Here is an 18611-nt window from a genome sequence, read left to right on the forward strand (position 1 = left end):
CCGGTTCTGGCACAACACCGGCTCCGCACCTGAAGGCCTCCTTTAACATCAGCTAACAGCAGCTGCATTTTAAAAACTCAATGTTCATATTATTATTATTATTTTGACATGACCCAGCAGGGTGAACACCTGCACTGACCCTGCTGTGAAAAAGGTCATTTAGTTTTATAAATGTAACTCGTCACTTGACTTATTTACTCACATAACTTTGATGATATATAACATATTTTATTTATCATGCTTTCTGTTCTTATTCTACCTGTTTCACACCATCAATGATGAAACAAAGTGTCTTATCTTTCACTGTGTGTATGTGACAGTTAAATTCAATTACAGTTAATTATCATCATACAGATTTTGTGTTCTGGCTGCAGACAAACTTTTTCATGTGTTTGACTTCATGCAATGCAAACTTTCCCATTGTCACCTTCATGCTGAAAGCAATACAGCGTCACACAGAGGAACCCCTGGAGTGTGTGTGTGTGTGTGTGTGTGTGTGTGTGCACCTGCAGGTGGCGCTGTTCAGCTCCTGTTCTTGCAGCAGAAGACACACACACACATGTTCACACACACACAAAGAGAGAGAGAGAGAGAGAGAGAGAGAGAGCGTACACTCCCTCACACACGCTTCATTGTCCCACAGCCTGGAGAGCAGCGGAGGAATCACCGTCAGTCCATCCGCTGTCTGCAGCCTCATTCCCGGATCTTTCTGCTGCTCCTTTGTCGCCTTCACACCGGCTCATTTCCATAATCATGAACCGAGTGTGAGTGGCTCTGCACCGGCTTTGGACTGAGCGACACCTGCTCTCTCTCTCTCTCTCTCCACGCTTCATTGTCCCACAGCCTGGAGAGCAGCGGAGGAATCACCGTCAGTCCATCCGCTGTCTGCAGCCTCATTCCCGGATCTTTCTGCTGCTCCTTTGTCGCCTTCACACCGGCTCATTTCCATAATCATGAACCGAGTGTGAGTGGCTCTGCACCGGCTTTGGACTGAGCGACACCTGCTCTCTCTCTCTATCTCACACACACACACACACACACACACACACACACACACACACACACACACACTCTCCTTTCCTCTCTTTTGTCTCTGACATCTTTGCTGCGCTGAGGAGGAGGAGGAGGAGGAGGAGGAGCGGCGTGTACCTGACACCTCCAGCCGCGCGGCGCAGCTCTCTGCTCGGTCTGCCCGCCTTTCTCTCGCCTGGTTACCGGAGCTCTGAGCAGTTTGACCCGGGAACGCTGCTCCTGCTGACAGACTGAAACATTCATGAGATAAAAATAAAATCAAAAATCAAAAATCAGAAGTGTGCTTGAGTCGGAGCAGAATCTGCAGGATTGTCGTGCTGACTGGAAGAACACAGGGACTTACACTCTGGAGAAGATGATGCGTCTCCCGGTGCTTCTCTCTCTGCTGCTGTGTCTGGCTGCAGCACCGGGCCCGGTGACCGGGGCGGACAGAAGCTGCACCGACCTGCGGCAGTTCTACACCGGGAAAGGGTTCATTCTCACCGGGGTACCCCTGACAGAAATCTCTGGTGAGTTTCAGACAAACAGCTCTCAGCACTTATTGTTGGATATTATGATGTAATGTGAATCATTTGTGGTATTTCATGTCTCACGTGGCAGAATATGGATCGTTAAAATCATGAGATCAGTGCTTGATTTAAACCTGGAGTTTAAGTTGCATTAACTAGTTTTGTTGAGCAGCTGTGCTCATGTCAGACTCACTGCATCTCTCAGCCTGAGCAAAGTGTTTGCAGGTCTACAGACCTCCTGCACATCTCTGTTAGACTTCCTTTTCTGGGGCATTTTCATTGTCCGCTGCAGGTGGGTGGGTGTCAGCCGTGCATCTTTGTGCATCTTTGTGCATCTTTGTGCATCTTTGTGCATCTTTGTGTCTGTTCAGGACATTTAGGATTGTTTGCTGCAGCTTTTAATATCAACTCCAGAGGAAATCACAGATCTGCTTCCTGCATGTTGAACAGCAGAGATACACTCAAGTGTTCTCGGCGTTTTTCATTGTCTGCTCTGCCCTGGACTGCAGGTGTGTGTGTGTGTGTGTGTGTGTGTGTGTGTGTGTGTGTGCCTCAATAGATGCTGAAGTGGGCTGTTTTGTCATTTGCATAAACTAATAATTTAGTCCAGCCTGGGGCGAGTTAGACTCAGCACAAGCCGCTGTAACAGAGTGGAGTTGAGGTTTTGTTATTCTGTTCTTTTGTTTGGTCCTGGTACCCTCTCCTGTCAGTCAGTCGGCCATCCAACCATTCAAGCAATCATGCATTTAATCAATTAGTCAATTACACAGCCAGTCAACTAATCAATCAGCTCTCAACGCTGCAGCCAGTCAGCCAGACATCACACACACACACACACACATCTCTCTGGACACCACCGGCTCTGATTAAACAATCTTGGCCTTGAGGAAAGTGGAAAAAAAAAGGAAGATGTGAAAGTGGGGATTTGTGAAATTGAGTTGTTTCCTCCTTTAAGGCAATCATCTGTCACTCTGTCTGTGCTCGACGTTCAGAAAGCCTCACAGAGGAGAGGCCAGGCGGTGTGTGTGTCTGTGTGTGTGTGTGTGTGTTCAGTGTGTGCGAACCTGAAGGTCATTTCACGGCGTCTCAGTGAAAATAGTCTGTGTTGGCGGCTGAGTTATTAATATTGGATGTGTGTGTGTGTGTGTGTGTGTGTGTGTGTGTGTGTGTGAGTGACATAGACACTAACAAACAAACAGAGAGAGAGAGACAGTGAAGCGAGGTCGACAGAGAGCAAGCGAGTCACTCAAGGTTTTCATGGACGGCCGAGGAAGCCCTCCCTTTCCATTAAAAACTCATCTTTTATTGACAGATGAAAAACACAATGCTTCAGTCACTTGGACCTTGATCTGCTCTTGAGCAAGAGTTCTTTTTCCCCAGCACCCATTAAAACTGACAAGCCAGATAGAAACAGAAAGATGGCGACCGGCAGCAGAACTCCCCACAACAGCACGGGGCCGTCTTCGATCTGCCTCGTCTCAGAGACCCCAAGGCCGGTACATGCAGCCTTTTCTTCCACAGACTCCTCCACATTCCTGTGTCAGTGTGACTCGGGAAGACTGTGAGTATCGACCATGCAGGCTGAGATCCGCCATGTTAAAGAGGTCGTCGTGTTATGGACTTCACATGGATCGTTTGGATGATGCAGATGTAGTGCAGTTTGCAGACATGCATCTGTTTGCTAAATCCTTTTAAATAGGACTTTGAATCTGATCTGAGCTCAGTATAAAGTTCAGAATATCTGAATGAAATCAAACTTAAACATGTTTTGGTCAAACCAGACGAACGTGGCTCGCTTCGTTCCTAAATAAATCTTTTATCACGCAGTCAGGCAGCGCAGTGAACACATGCACGGATGTTTCAGCCCCGTGGCCTTCCTGTTCATCTGGGCTCACATTCGGAGGAACAAACAGCCGCCTAATGATTTAGGACAAGACCCAGCTGTTAGCAGTCACCATGAGTTCATGATTAGCATTGTCTGCAGAGCGCAGTCGTGGTAGAAGAAGAAGAAGAAGAAGAGGACTACTGGTTCAACATCTTTCAATACAGAGGACCTGAACGTCCTCATACAGACATATGTTACCTCCTACGCCTGGCTCTGCCACCTCTTCCTCAAGGTAATCCAAACTCTTGATGGAGCGTCCTACCAGTTCCTACCAGATCAGGGGGTCCCTCTTTACCTTTAAAAACCTCCTGAAGACCTCCAGCTCTTCAGAGAGGACCTCCTCTACAACACTACCAACATCTGGACATGATACATCTGTCCTTTTAAGAACTTACTGCTGCACTAACACTTTCTTTTCGCACTGTACCTTGATCAAGGTACAGGGGTCGGTTGTTGTCTTTTCCTGTGGTTGTGTTATGTATTGAGTCATATTATATCGACGTGTGGATGTGTTTCGATGTGTTTTCAGTTAGTCAGTGAGTCAGCAAACAAACAAACAAACAAACAAACAAACAAACAAACAAACAAACGTGCATTGAACATTAGTAAAAAAAAAATGACTCAGTTTGTGGGCTGACATGAATTTAGATTTTCTAACATGTGAATTCTGGCATTTATTACGACTGCCAACTGTAGTCAAACATCACTGACTTGGAATTAGTTTGTTGCAGGAGGAAAAGTATTTTTATGCCAAGCAATCAAAATTCTCCATCTGTCTCTCCGGCTTCTTCCAAAAAACCCACGAGCTCAGCGCTTTCACTTTATGTTTTAATGGAACACAGTTTGGAAATTTGCATGCAGATTCAAAAAAAGGAAGTGTATATAATGTGATATACAGCGTGCAAATGTGCAAAGGGAAATGTAAAATACAACGATCCGGGTATGAACAGGGTGTGAGACCTGCATTTGTAAGTGGATATGATAAATATCATAATTTCAAAGTAAACAGTTTGTAATCTGACAAGCAGATGCTCTCAATTCCTGCCCAGAGTTTATAAAAAGCTATTCTTCTCCCTGCTGCTCGCTCCTATTATCCTATAGATTTAACACCATGTGAATGGAAGTCGTCTTTCCTGCCGTCTCTCTTTGTGCCTGCGAGCGTTTTAACTCATATACATTGTAACCTTTACCTGGTCAGTAGTTAAAGACCAGCTCGTCTTATGGTGTGTGTGTGTGTGTGTGTGTGTGTGTTTGAAAGTCAGTGAAAGCCAACACCTTCTCCAGGGAAGACACTTCAGATTCATTCACACATGCATTGTCTGCGCAGAGCAGCACACACCCATGTGATCGTATGTCACACAGAGAGAGGGACTATATGTCCTGCACGCTTCATGTTCTGTGCAGGGAGGTACTGATTTTGACGCCTGTGTGTGTGTGTGTGTGTGTGTGTGTGTGTGTGTGTGTTATGTAGCCTACATATTGAATATTTGTCACGTTGTTGCGTTTATGAAAGAGCACGCAGGGAGGATGGTGTGTTCAATGACACTTTAACATGATACACTGTGTTTTAGCTCAGATTACCGGTAGATTAGGATGCATTACGGGTTTAGTTACCGGTCAATAACTCTCTACTCAGCACGGGACGATCCATTCATTTACATTTACACAATGTCAGTGCCCTTTTCTTTTAGATTTGCAGCCCCTAGGCCTAGAGAATAGTTCAATATCATCATTTATTAGTCAGGTTTTCATTAAAATACCTGCAATAAAAAAATGCAAATGAACCTGCGTCTCCATCCACGACGGTTGTGGGAATATTAGGAGTTGTTTCCACGAGATAACCAGTCAGTCGGGTGGAGAAGAGAGGACTCAACGTGCAATTAAAAAAGTGCCAGTCAAACATCAGGCGAACAAACCTGCTTCGTGCACGTCGTGATCAAGAATTTATCATCAAAACACACTTCGAATATTTCAGAATAATGTACATGATGATTATTGATGCATGAATGTGCACCACACCTTAATCTGTGACTAAATAAAACATTTAAAATGTAGCTTTAAACTTCGACTTCACTCTGATTCATTTTATATGAGCGTGGCCCAATCACGATCATCAATAACTGAAAGTATGTTGATTCTTATAATAACTCTGTCATAGTCTGGACAGTTGGCTGATGTGTCACGTCGTTAGCTCGAATGTTTGTGCGCTTGCAGTCGACTTTAACTCATCACCAGGTTTTTGGAAATGATTTGTGAACTCGTCATCGTCGTCAGTCTGTCGGCGCGTGATTCATAATCAATCAAGATTAATCATCAACGAAAGTGTTGAAGAACTTTAAGAAGAAACAGTGACTTTCTGTGGGTCCTGTGCTGTTCTGTGCCGACCACACAAACAATAAGGTCAAGTCAGTTTCAACTCGAGGAACTTTATCGATTTTTAACATTTTTCTAGGCCACTTTATTATTATTATTTTTATTATGTTGAAGTTGCTTCAGAGTCAGCACAAGTCTGAGGCCATTGTTCTCCCTCTGGGTCGGGTGTGAATTGCTGCCCCACAAGAGAAGGAGTTTAAGTATCGTTCAGAGTGCAAGGTGCAAAGTCAGCAGTAATCGGGACGTTGTACCGGACCATCGTGGTTCAGAGGGAGCTGATTCTCTCCAACCCTCACCTGTGGTCGTGAGCTTCAGGTGTAACCGAAACAGCTCGGAGTAGAGCTGTTTAATCCTTTGCACTAAAAAGAGCCAGCTGAGGTGGTCCGAGCTTCTGATTAGAAGGAGGCAGACCCAGAACCCACTGGAGGGACTAACATATCCGGCCTATGAACGCCTCGAGATCTCCCAGGAGGAGCCGGATACGTTTCTGGGATAAAGAATGTCTGTAAGGTCCTGCTGCGACTCGACCCGGAATAAACGGAAGGAAATACATGGATGCTTGAGTGGCATTTTGCAAATTGAACTGTATCGTTCATCCTCACGTGTTACAGTTATAGATGAATATATTTAAGTATTTCTGCCCTGATGACGAGTCTGTGAGGTCAGAACCGCTCCGACCTCTCTCCTGACTCGGCCCAACAAAGCCTGAGTACATTTCTTTTCTATGCATTTTAAAGTTGACATTACATTTCCTGTGAGAAAACTGCCATCATACAGACAAGATGTGTTTGTGAAATGAAGCCAGCGTCAATATTTTACAGTTTACCTGCTTCACATCCGGCTCATATCTGTGTTTACGTATGTGTGTGTGTGTGTGTGTGTGTGTGTGTGTGTGTGAGAGAGAGAGAGAGAGGAAATTGATACTGTCCATCATCTGTCACACATCACATGCTCACTCAGGCGCTCACAGCACACGCTACCAAGTGGAACGCCGAATACCCAGTACACACAGACACACACACACACACACACACACACACACACACACACACACACACACACACACACACACACACACAGCCTCTCTTTACACTTCTATAACTTTTGTTCTGTCCTATTCCAGCTTCCATCTCTGCATTGTTTTTCTAGACAGGCTCAGATCTATGGGTGAGGGTGGTGTGTGTGTGTGTGTGTGTGTGTGTGTGTGTGTGTGTGTGTCTGATGGGGGCATGGTGGAGTGGAGGCGGTGGAGGTGGAGGTGGAGGGTTTTGGTTGACAAGATCTGTTAAAAGCAGAGCTGTGAATCTTTCATGATGTCTGATGCAGCGACATGAGAGAGACAGACGGAGATAGAGGTGAGGGAGAAGAAAGGGGAGAGGAGGGAGGAGGAGGAGGAGGGAGGAGGAGGAGGAGGAAGGAGGAGGAGGGAGGAGGGAGGATGGAGGCTCTGTCCTGGCTGCCTTTCCTGTCATCTCTAACATTCATCCTCCCTTCACAGACACGGGACGAGTGTCGTACAGCTGCTTCAGTCCTGATCTCTGTGTTTGATCACTTCTTATGAGACGTTTTAAAATGTGTGATTGTGCAGGACAGGAAATATTTGTGTCTTAGAAGTCTGACAGTCAGAGCTGAGCAGCTGTCCGGATGCTGAAGCTTTGTAGTAAGACATAAACCTACAGCAGGAACCAGAAGTTCTGTCAAAACCGCTCCAGAATGACGTTTGAATATTCGCTCATTACGTCAATAACAGGAGGACAGACTGATACAACTCACCAAAATTCAAAGTACAGGGTGCTTGGAGCATTTTTACTTTTACTTACGTTACGTATGTTTGGTCTTAGTCTGGACTCGGTCTTGCAGCACCTTCATCTTGGTCTTGACTTGGTCTCAGTTTAGTTGGTAATGACTCCAACACTGGTAGTAACTGAGTGTTACGTCCAAAGTTAAATAGCACATCATTAACTAACAGCATTAGTTTAAAGGTCCAGTGCGTAGGTTGCAACAAAATGAACACTCTCCCACGTCTCACCCTCTTCTTCCAAGCACGTAATAAAAAAAGTAAAACGGCAAATCTACATCAGTCGTAGTTTGTGTGTTCTGAGCTACTGTACAAAAATGCTGGTTCAAAATATAAAGAGCTCTTTTTTAAGACAATGAAAACATACTAATGAATATTTGTTCCTGCAAAGAAATACTCCCAAATCTTCCACACCGGACCTTTGAAAGAGTTTTACTGTTTCCTCTTTTGTGTGGGAACTCGTCCTGGATTCTGTCAGGGTTTCATGTGCTCTTTATTTATTTAGACTCCAGCAGCTGCAGTTTTCTCTCTTTGTTTACTTCTAAAGGACTTTTGTTCACTTACTAAGAATTACGAGTGATGTACGCCGCAGTTATCATTGTGAATTGCAGATTTATGTTCCATGCAGGAACATATGGCTTGACAACAGCCACTAAGGGTGCAAATTAGCACAAGATATCTTCCATAAAATGCCAGTAAACCTGCAGCTTTTCATTGCACGTCATTTTTATATATTTGTATGTGTGTGTTTAAGCTTCTTGATATATGTAATGCAGCTGCATTGCATATTTACGTTCGACATAAAAACCCGCAGCTCTTATCCAGACTGTGGGTAAAAGCCCGATAGATTAAATTCCTCTGTTGCCAACGTGAGGACGTAAAACTGATGAATGCAGGGTTGGGAGTCATGCAGCCCTCCTGCATCCCGATGATGATCACGTAAAACAGGATCGGTAGGTGTGGGGAGGAAGAAGAACGGGAGGTGCAAAAGTGCAAACCATTCGATTCCTTAACATCAATCTTTGCACCTAAAATCAATTTGGTCCAAGCCGGTATCGTCTCTCGATAACCTCTGCCTCTCTCTTCCTCCCCTCTTTAATTCACACCTCTTCTCATTGTTCCCTCTTTTCCATTTAATGTTTACTTCCTCCCTCTTATCAGCCTCTATTTTTACTTTCTCCTCCTCCTCCTCCTCCTCCTCCTCCTCCTCCCAGTCCTCCTCATCCCCCTCCTCCCTCTGCGAGTCGAGCATCCATCTGTTTTCCAAATGAAAAGATGAGCCGTTTGTGTGATGTGGTGGACTCGGTGGTTGCTCGGTTGCTTTATGAGTCAACTCTCTTCATACATATGCTCCATGGAGCTGTATACACTGTGTGTGTGTGTGTGTGTGTGTGTGTGTGTGTGTGTGTGCACTGAAGGGATGGTGATTTATTGGTATAATATTTACATAGAGATGAGCTGGTTGTGCTGCTGCTCTCTGAGCTGATTCTTCAGTCACGTTACACTGAACAGTAACAACATAGCATGCTCACTGATTAGTCACTTCACAGCTAATTATTAACGAGGTTGATCATTTGAGTTGATTTTAAAGCCAAAATTTAAACAGATTGCTTGTTCCACCTTCCATTTTCCATCTCCTGTGAAGGGAATATTTGGATTCTGCATCTTTGTTGGTTGGTTAACAACCAATTTAGATTCTGTATGGCAGCTTGGCTTTGGGTAATTGGGGAATTTTTCACTATTTTCTGACATTCGTGGTGAAAAGATAGTGAAATCAATTCTGCAGAATAAATTCCAATCAGAATAAACGTCACTTGCAGCCCCTCGTTTATTTTCTACTGATTAATTGACGTTCAGCAAAGAGTTGAGGCAGAATAGAAATCTGTGTTTTTGCGATTTTGCGCCCTCAGTTTCAGAGACCACAGTGGTACTCAAGTATTTAATATGTCCAACAGCAGTCAGGCTCTCGCCCTCTGTTAACGTCCTCTTCACCTCTGCCATTATGTCCATCTAACAGCAGCTGCAGTTCTCGATAGTTTTCTTTACTGTCCATCAGGGAAGCAGAAAATACAAAATACAGAGACACCATTCACCTGATGACAGTCAGCAGCATCAACATGATTTAAAATGTTTGTGACAGAACAGTTACACAAGCGGATAGTTATATAATACGACAGTATATCTACATGTGTAGTAACGTACCGCCCTCTCTTGTACTTCAGATGAAGTTGAAGCATTTTTAAATAACTTTTCATGACGCGTCAGGAGTGAATGAGATGCGTTGACTCCAGCTCGCAGCGCTGCGTATTAACTGTCACGCGTCGTGGTTTGTAATTTCATGCAAGGACACGAGTGCAGCCTCCTCACTGGGTTATCTGCAGACACGTGCGTATCAGAGCATGTACGGTGAGGCGCCGCGAAGCCTCTGGATGCCTCATTTATAATAACAGGTCATAACAAGGATTGATTGTTGTGATTCAAATCTGTGCGGCAAAATATGACGCAGGGACGTAAACAATGGTTTCAGTTCATGTAGCCGGTCTTGACAAAGGTTCCATTAACCTTTTAGACAGATCGTTGTGTAATGAAGTCATTATTCTCAATTATATCACTATTATAATACAGAGTTACGTCCTGCAATACATCCTGCTTTCATGAAGGAGGATTTACTGCAGGACTCGTTGATGTGAATAAAACACATCATACATACATGACCATGAAGCTGAATCAGAACCAAACAGCTTAAACAAAAAACTGAACATTCGATTATTGCAGGACTGTTGTGTTAGACTGCATTCAGTCTACAACTCGAGATGAAGTCGAGCATCAATCAGTTTTTACTCAAGTCAAAAGCAGGCAGCAAAAAAAGAAAAACTGCAGTTCCTCTAACGTCCACTTGAGGCTGGCTCCAGAAGTGAGTCAGTCTCCATAAGTCCCCATGTCCAAATGTCCAACTTCACAGCAGAAATAAACATGTTTACAGCCTGGTACAAAAAACAGTTTTGGTCTCTGTAGCTAATTTCCCCGTTCATGACAACTGTACTGAGGGTGAATTTATATACAACTCACCTGTTCACATTATATTAAGGCTTAACGTTATGCAGGGTTAAGAGCGTGGACGCTTTGATTGACAGGTGGATGTCGGTTAAAGTGGCTTGTTTGAGCAACCGGGCTTCACTGAGCCCGCCTCAGGTCCACATCTTTGCACCGAGCTTTATTACATCTCTTCAGAAACCTGTGGGTGACGTCACAGAGACTAGGTCCAGGTTTTATACAGTCCATGGTTGAAAGTAACACTGTGACTGTGAAGCCACAGGAACAAATCTGGACTGAGATTTTTTGACGGGCTGCACAAAAATCTGTCAAGTAAAAACATGAAAACGACTAAAACATTATTTATTCCCCTGAGAATCCGTCGGATCCAGTTTGCAGCCCAGAAAGTGTTTAGCTGTCAAATCGGCCTCAGCGTGCTGAATGACTGGCTGTACATTTGTTCGGCGTACTGTACGGTCGCCAGGGGAGACGTTACATAATTACAGCTAATCGCATAGTTTGTAAGTATTTTCCTGGAAGCCCTGCAGGCCTTGTGTCTGTTTTATAGCTTGAACGGGCTCGTTAGGAGAAAATATAAAGTGACTCAGTGATTTTGTACAAACGAGGATGTTGGTGTCCCAGCAGAGACACACACACATGCACACACCCCGGAGTGCTGATAGGATCACCGGTGAAGAGTATTATCACAGGCAGATCTCATTGAGTGTAACAGGATGTGTGAGGCAGGTCTATCTGTCACGGCAATACGAGGTGACAGAGCAACAACAACAGCAACTTGGCAACGGTTTCCAATAGCAACCAATGATCATCTCTGATACATTACATGTTAGCGGAGTGAAAATATGATCGATTTTAATGTTGGAGTGAGTTTCAAAGGCCAAATCAATAAAGTGGGCCGTGCTGTCGCTTCCACCTGAATCTGAAGTGTTCGCGCTGTCTCGTGGAAAGAGCAAGCTGGTGAATTTGTTGACATTTAACACACACACACACACACACAGGAGACTAAATGCTGCATCCAGCACAGTGTGTGTTTTCATGTTTCCTATAATTAGACATGTTGCTGTGAAAATCCAAACATGCACGCGTGCTGTGCTTGTGTCTCCATAACGCCGGCCTTTCTCCTACTTTTTTTTTATCATTTTAACCTCCCTAGCGTCAGCTCCGAGCCTATTTCATGTTAGTTTTTATTGTTATTTTTATAGCGTTTCTGCTTTATTAGATAGCTTGCCGCCGGAGGTGCCAAAGAAGTTTATTTGATAGAGGTGGCGAACTGCATAAAAACTGCTCCTTGGCTCATAACGTCTCCAAGACACAGCGTGCGTCATATCCTGACGATACACCAGGGCATTCATACGAGTTTTCCAAATGTTCCACAATTTGTGCAGCACAGTGCTCACAGGTCTTTGCCCAAAGGCACCATGGGAGACATAATAATGAATTTCTGTGAATAGACTTCCAAGCAGCAGCAGAAGAAGAAGAAGAAGAAGAAGAAGAAGAAGTGCTCCCTGTGAAACTTTAAAAGCTTATTTGCATTTTCTTCACTTTTCATTTGGATCTTGTCACTTTCACTGCAAATGTTCTGCAGCCGAGCCGATTATCCACTAAACTTTCTGATTCCCTCCCTGACCTCGTGTTTGTGACAAATTGCTTTGGTGACTAGAAGTTCAGTTGAGTTCAGCAGAGGTCGAGTGAATCAAGGAAAAATGTTGATTGTAACAGACGATACGTGATGACAAAGGTCATCGACCCCGAGCATCCCACTATGGAGTCCAGACACTGTGGAGGTGGCTGATGACTCTGCTGTAAGGCTGATGGCGGATAAAATGATGAAGCTGATGAATCTGCAAAGAGTTAGCAGACAGAGAGCAGGATCAGTGCAGATGATAACATGATGGACTTCAGGCCTACAGCATGAAAAATAAGAGTCTTCCTCTGAGCTTCATTTGGTTTTTGAAGCTCCACCAATAATGAAACCAAATCAATGACATGCCAGCATAATTCATGAACCACTATAACGATTGGTTCCCCTGACAGACGCACAGCAACTCACAGACTTTAACAGATATGAATATGAATCTGTAGGAAACAGACCAATAATTTGGCATTAGCAATGTTGTGGTTTCCATTTGTAGTCCAAGTAGTATTAACCAATCACGTTTGAGCGGGTTTTGGTTGCAGCAGTACAGAACAAAAATGGCACGAAGCCGCTGGAGGTAGAGCCCGTGCAGGTTGATTAGTTGATGGGATGCAGGTGTGGTGATGCACGCACACAAAGGGTGGAGCACACACACAAAGGGTGGAGGAAAACTACTGGAAACGACACAAAGGGAAGGAAGGAAGAGGAAAAGCCTCGACTGTAACAAAGACAGGCCTAACGTCTTCACTGATACAATCTTGGAAGCCATCGGCTGTCGTCTGATGACAGTCGAGTTTTAAGTTTTAATAAAAATGCAGATAACTGTATAGAGATCGGCCCAAATGTGTCTCTCGTCATATTTGTATCAAGTTGCTGACTGGACTGTGGAGGAAGTCTTGAGCATGTTCTGGCTACAACAGAAGCTCCCAAACATTGGGCTGTTTAGAGATAACTTCAGTACCGAGCCTGGAAAGATTGTCTGTGTAACTTCACACCGTGCTCATGTTGGTCATTGTTCTGACGGGGAGAGAAAGTCAAAGTCACGCTGGACCCGAACAGCAGCATTCTGGATGAAATCAGGATCAGATTTACTGTAAAATCCACTCCAACATTAAACAGTTACTGCTTTCCATTATATATTTTTAGCAACTACAGCACAGTAATCATTTGTCCAAGCACCGACACGAGGCTTTGGAGGTTTGTCTACATTTTAAAACTTGGCCAGCGTCGAGTCAAACTTCAGTTCATCAGTTCAGCCTCTTCACTGTTCTGACAGTGAAGATCTGACCTGGAAACAGCCGACCCCAGGCTGTGACCTGATGTTCCCCCCTCCACGAGGATTTGATGCTCCCTGCTGAGAAAGAGCATCGTCGGCCTCTGATGTACCCCCTTTTTAAACCCCTCCACCCTCCACACGTTTGCCACCTTCCCATCACCAGCAGCACCACCAACGCTGTTCTGTTGGATTAGGGGATGATGTCTAATCTCATGCTAATCCTGCTCCGTTAATCTGCGCTCGCAGTTCTCAGCTCACAGCATGACGGCTAACACACTGACCTTGCCTCGCTGAGGGAATAACACACACTCTGACTTACTCCATGTTTGTTTCTGTCTCTCTGCTCCCGTTCAACACGTCACAGGTCTCATTATTCCTCAGAAAAACTTAAATCTCCTTTTGATTTCTCACAGGGCGACATGATCCCGTGTTTACAGTCGAGCTGATCCCAGCGGTCAAAGATAGCCGCCTTCACCTTTGCCCTCACTGGAATTATCCACATACAATCAGGCGGCGACTCTGACTCCTCGGCGTGGCACACACACACCGGTTGGCACTTGTTGTGCTTTTTTACAGAGCGAGTGAAAGGGAGTCAAAGTGGTAGTTAGTTTAAGAGCCTTTAACTGCTCCCAGAAATGACATAGAATTATGGTATTATACGGCGAGGTCGGTGCCACGCGAGCACACACACACACACACACACACACACACACACACATGTACATACACACATGTACATACACACATGTACATACACAGTGGCTGGGCAGCAGACAGGGCTGGACTGTGGGGCGGTGGGTATTTTTGGTTCGGTAATAGTATAAAATAAGGCGTCTGCCTGCAGCTCCCTCTCTTTTCTCTGCTCCTCTTCGTTTCTCTCGTCTGTTCTCAAAGAAGTCAAAGCATCAGTAATTACATTTTTCATTTCTCGGTGTCGGATGTTTGTTTTTCCTAATTAAACATATCGGGGACAGTAAATACATCATTTCACAAGTTATAGCCGTGTTATGTAAAGGATCTGCTGCAGAAGTGAAGACCACGTTCAGCCTGTCATAGAATGCTAAGATGATCCATGTCCTGTGTTAAACTCCACTGTTCATGTTGAACTGAGGCGCCAACCATTGATTATTTCCATCATCCATTAATCTGACTCTTATTTTTTGATGTTTAATATTTTTGTTGGCCAACAGCCTTCGCAGCCCAGTGGTCCAGAAAATGGTCCCACTGGGATGAAAGCACATTTTTGCTCCAATGACCCATTTTTCTAAAAACACTCTCTGAGTTTTTTGTCCTTAATATCTCGTACACGAGAGGACGGTGAGAGGTGACCATCGTCCTCTCGTCCTCTCGTACTTCATCAGGTGAAACAGTCGCAGTTTGGTCAAGTTTAGGCAGCAAAACTTTGATCATGGTTCACGAGAAAACCGACACTGCATTAAACCTACATGACTGTATGAAAGATATTACTACATGAGCTCAGGAACACTTTGGATCATGAGTAAACAGAGTTCATCTCTGCGAAACATGTGACATGACGTCTACGTAACGCTTTAAAAATCAGTTCACGATCACGACAAAGCTAAACAGCAAACACTCACATGAGAGATGCTGGAACCAGGAAAGAGATCATCGTAATCATTAACAATCATCTCACCTCTTTTCTCTGTCTGAATCCTGCAGAGCGATTTTGCACCATCCCTTTCTTCTTTTGCAAGCGAGCGTGCAAATATTGATATAAGCTGCAAGACAAGCAGCCTCATCGATCTGCGTGTTGAATAGCTCTGCTGGCTGTGGGGGGAAAATGTGATGACCTGTCACAAAGCTGCAGTGGAAGTCATTTTTGTGTCAATCAATTATGCAGTCATTTGTGAGACAGACGAGCCGAAAAAGAAAAAAAAGAAAAGCGGTGGTGTGATTTTAAATCACAGACAAAAGATGGAAGCTGCAGATTTATTAGACACTTAGAAAAATCACAGCTTTATAATTTACTCCATTCCCCCTTTTTCTCTCTCTGCTGCTGCCTCCGCCGATGATCTTTCACTCCTCCCTCCCTCTCTCCTTTCATTTCCATTTTATTGCCTTCTCATCCCTCCATCTTTCTCCTCTTTCATCATTACAGCCTCCTCCCTCCTCCTCCCTCTCTTCTTCCTTCCTTTTGCTTTTCAGTGGATAGTAAAAAGGTAAAAGTGTACTTTGGGAGGAAGGCCATGTGGAACGTTAAATCACATACAGGTGCCCTTAAATAGTGAAGAGAGTGTTAGATGGAAACACACACACACACACACACACACACACACACCGGCAGCGCCTCATTTAGGTAGCAGTAATTTGCCGCAGTAAGTGACAGGGTTATTGTAAGACGCTCATTAAGAAAGGGAAGCAGCGAATAAACGTCTGACTGAAGGGGATAAATTGAAACCACCGCGCCACTTTTACTGCAGCCGCTTTGATGTGGTGTGTGACGGCAGCGCCGGGGCAGACTGAGGGCGTGTGTGTGTGTGTGTGTGTGTGTGTGTGTGTGTGTGTGAGTCATGTCCTCCAACACTGATTCTACATTTCATTAATTACTTTTGCTCAGCGTTTTGTCATCCGTCGTGCGAGTCGTGCTGCGTACTGTACGAGCGTCTGTTCTTCGCTGCTTCGAGGTCGCAGAGGTCAGATCGGTTACTACGAGACAGGCTGTTACCGCGGGAACACGGCGAGAGGTCACTTCCTGTGACAAACTTTCATCTCGGCGGGAGAGAGAGAGAGGGAAGGAGGGATGTGTGGATGAAAGGAGAGAGGCAGGGACGTTAGAACAAGAAGCGATAAACTGAGTCAGGATGGACGACGGGCTGAGGCGATGTTTAGGTGACAAGACTGAAAAAGGACGTCTGAGTCTGTCTAGTCCATCATAAAAGATGCTGAATGACGCCGAACATGCACGACCTTCATGATAATTATAACATATAACTAAAGTCTCAGATTTTATTGATGCCAATGTCGTTATTTATTCGATTCTTTATTGATTCCTGAGCAGAAAAAACGTCAGCCTACGCAGGTTTTCAGCTTCGAGGCTTTACTGTCTAAATCAAATGATGGGCGAGTCGAGCTGCAGTCTGTCTGTCTGTCTGTCTGTCTGTCTGTCTGTCTGTCTGTCTGTCATCCTGTTCAATGGATGAAATGAGAAAATATTTGTACAGTGTTTGTTTTCAGGCCTTCTTAGTCAAAGAAAGAATCTGCCGCTCGTGTTGTTCTATCGAGATATTTACTCTCAGCGACACTCGTACGTGCGATCGCCATGCGTTGTCCTGGACTTGAAGCCGGTGTGTGTGTAGAAGATGTTTCAGTACGCTGCTGATGTTTTCACACGACTTAAATCATTGTTAATTAGCTACAAACAGTTTCCTCCATGAATCCTTGATTTGAATTTAGAAAAAACGCGCCGGCATCGATGAAAGGACTCGATCATCTTGGAGACCGGTTCTGGTCTCTATTAAACACTCGTTATGAGACTTATTATACCACTTAGCAGCTAAAAGGAATGACAATGTTGGTCAAGACTGAAATATCTCAAGAACTATCTGATGGAAATAAGTTTTGTGTAACCTCGCTGACCTTGGTGATTTTCCTTCTGCTGCCTTTAAGCAGACAGACTAATCCAGCTCTGCAATTTGTCTGGTCTCACTTGAGCAACAGTTTCCACACATCGCTCATATTTTGGATAGAAATGATGACCAGAGCTACAAAACTGTGACTCATCTCGAAACGCTGCAGAGTGATGATTAAGTTCTCAAGCAGCTACAGGTTCGCTCAGAGTTAATGGTTTCACTGGTTTGAACGGACAGCGGCGACGCTCCACCCAAACAGGAAAAGCTGTTTGTCAAACGGAGGCTTCCTTTGTCAGCACCTTTAAAGCAGGTTGAGCAACGCTCTCACATCTGGAAACTAGTCATTTGAGAGGCTTCAGTTATGCTTTACAGTGTGCTGATTCAGCCCGACCTCGGAGAAAGATTAGTCCGCAGCGTTGGTGCAGGTTAGATGTGTGATGGATCTTCCACTGTGTGGCTGTGGAGTGTAATTGGATTTACACGTCTCATTTAACCCGCTAGATGCCTCAACAATCTCAGATATTGGAAACATCGCTCGAGTTTCTCGAGTAAAACGAAATTGATCTTGTAGTTTTCATGGTACAGAAGTTGACTTTAATTACTTACAATTAAAGAAAGTTCAACCAAACAACTTTTAGCCAGTTCAGCAAACTTCAGCCGTTTAGCTACTTAATTATGATTAAAGTTATAATTACAAAGTCTGGCTGTCTTCATTCACAACACTGGGGATCAATTAGGAAGTTTCACAGTTTCTAAAACACCCAAAAAATCTGCTGCTGCTGCTGCTGCTGCTGCACGAGTTACTGTAATATCTTTAGTGTGTGTTATGAAATACAGTGACCTGACGTCTGGTAACCCTGATCCATGTAATCCAGAGGAGGTGTGTGTGTGTGTGTGTGTGTGTGTTCTCATAAACTCCAATTAAGAGATTAAACGAGGCCTTTTGCATTTAGCAGTATTAGTCTTTCTCTGTTTGCATATTGATATTTCGTATATATATGTCGTAGTTGATGATTTAATTAAGAGATAAACTGACTGAACTCCACCGCTGCAGGATGCTGACCAATCACAAACTGAGCTCAGTCATGCGTTTAATAAGGAGCCGACTGTGTTAAATACTTTAAATTCTACATGAGCATAAACTAATATTCAGTTTTCATTCATTTGTGACTGTCAGGGCTGCTACAGTCATCTCTGTCCGGGCCTCACTGATCACTGTACAGAACCAGAACCACATAACTTTATTCAAACTGGATCAGACTTTATTCACGATATATTTGCTTCTTTACACCTCTGATCTCTGTCCTCTGCTCAGCTTCAGCTCTTTGATAAACTTTGATAAGTAGCATACTGCCAAGTGTTCTTACCTCGGTCAGCCCGGGATGCCAGGAGCCAAACCCGGCAAGAAAACCAGCTCGGCAGGCTGTTGTATTTCCAGCCCGACTGTCCACAACTGAT

At 44.3% G+C, this 18611-nt stretch overlaps 1 protein-coding gene across 1 annotated transcript in view; it reads left to right on the plus strand.

Annotated features, from left to right (window-relative positions):
- The first annotated feature begins 595 nt into the window (after positions 1-595).
- LOC104930566 (glypican-1) overlaps positions 596-18611 on the plus strand; it is a 34510-nt gene continuing 16494 nt past the window's right edge. Inside the window, exon 1 of the mRNA XM_019254082.2 lies at positions 596-1541. Coding sequence (XP_019109627.1) covers positions 1388-1541 — 154 coding nt within the window. The 5' untranslated portion in view covers positions 596-1387. The remainder of the gene's footprint in view (positions 1542-18611) is intronic.

Source organism: Larimichthys crocea, chromosome XVII, assembly GCF_000972845.2.
Source record: "Larimichthys crocea isolate SSNF chromosome XVII, L_crocea_2.0, whole genome shotgun sequence".
In the NCBI taxonomy this organism is placed as follows: Eukaryota; Metazoa; Chordata; class Actinopteri; family Sciaenidae; genus Larimichthys; species Larimichthys crocea.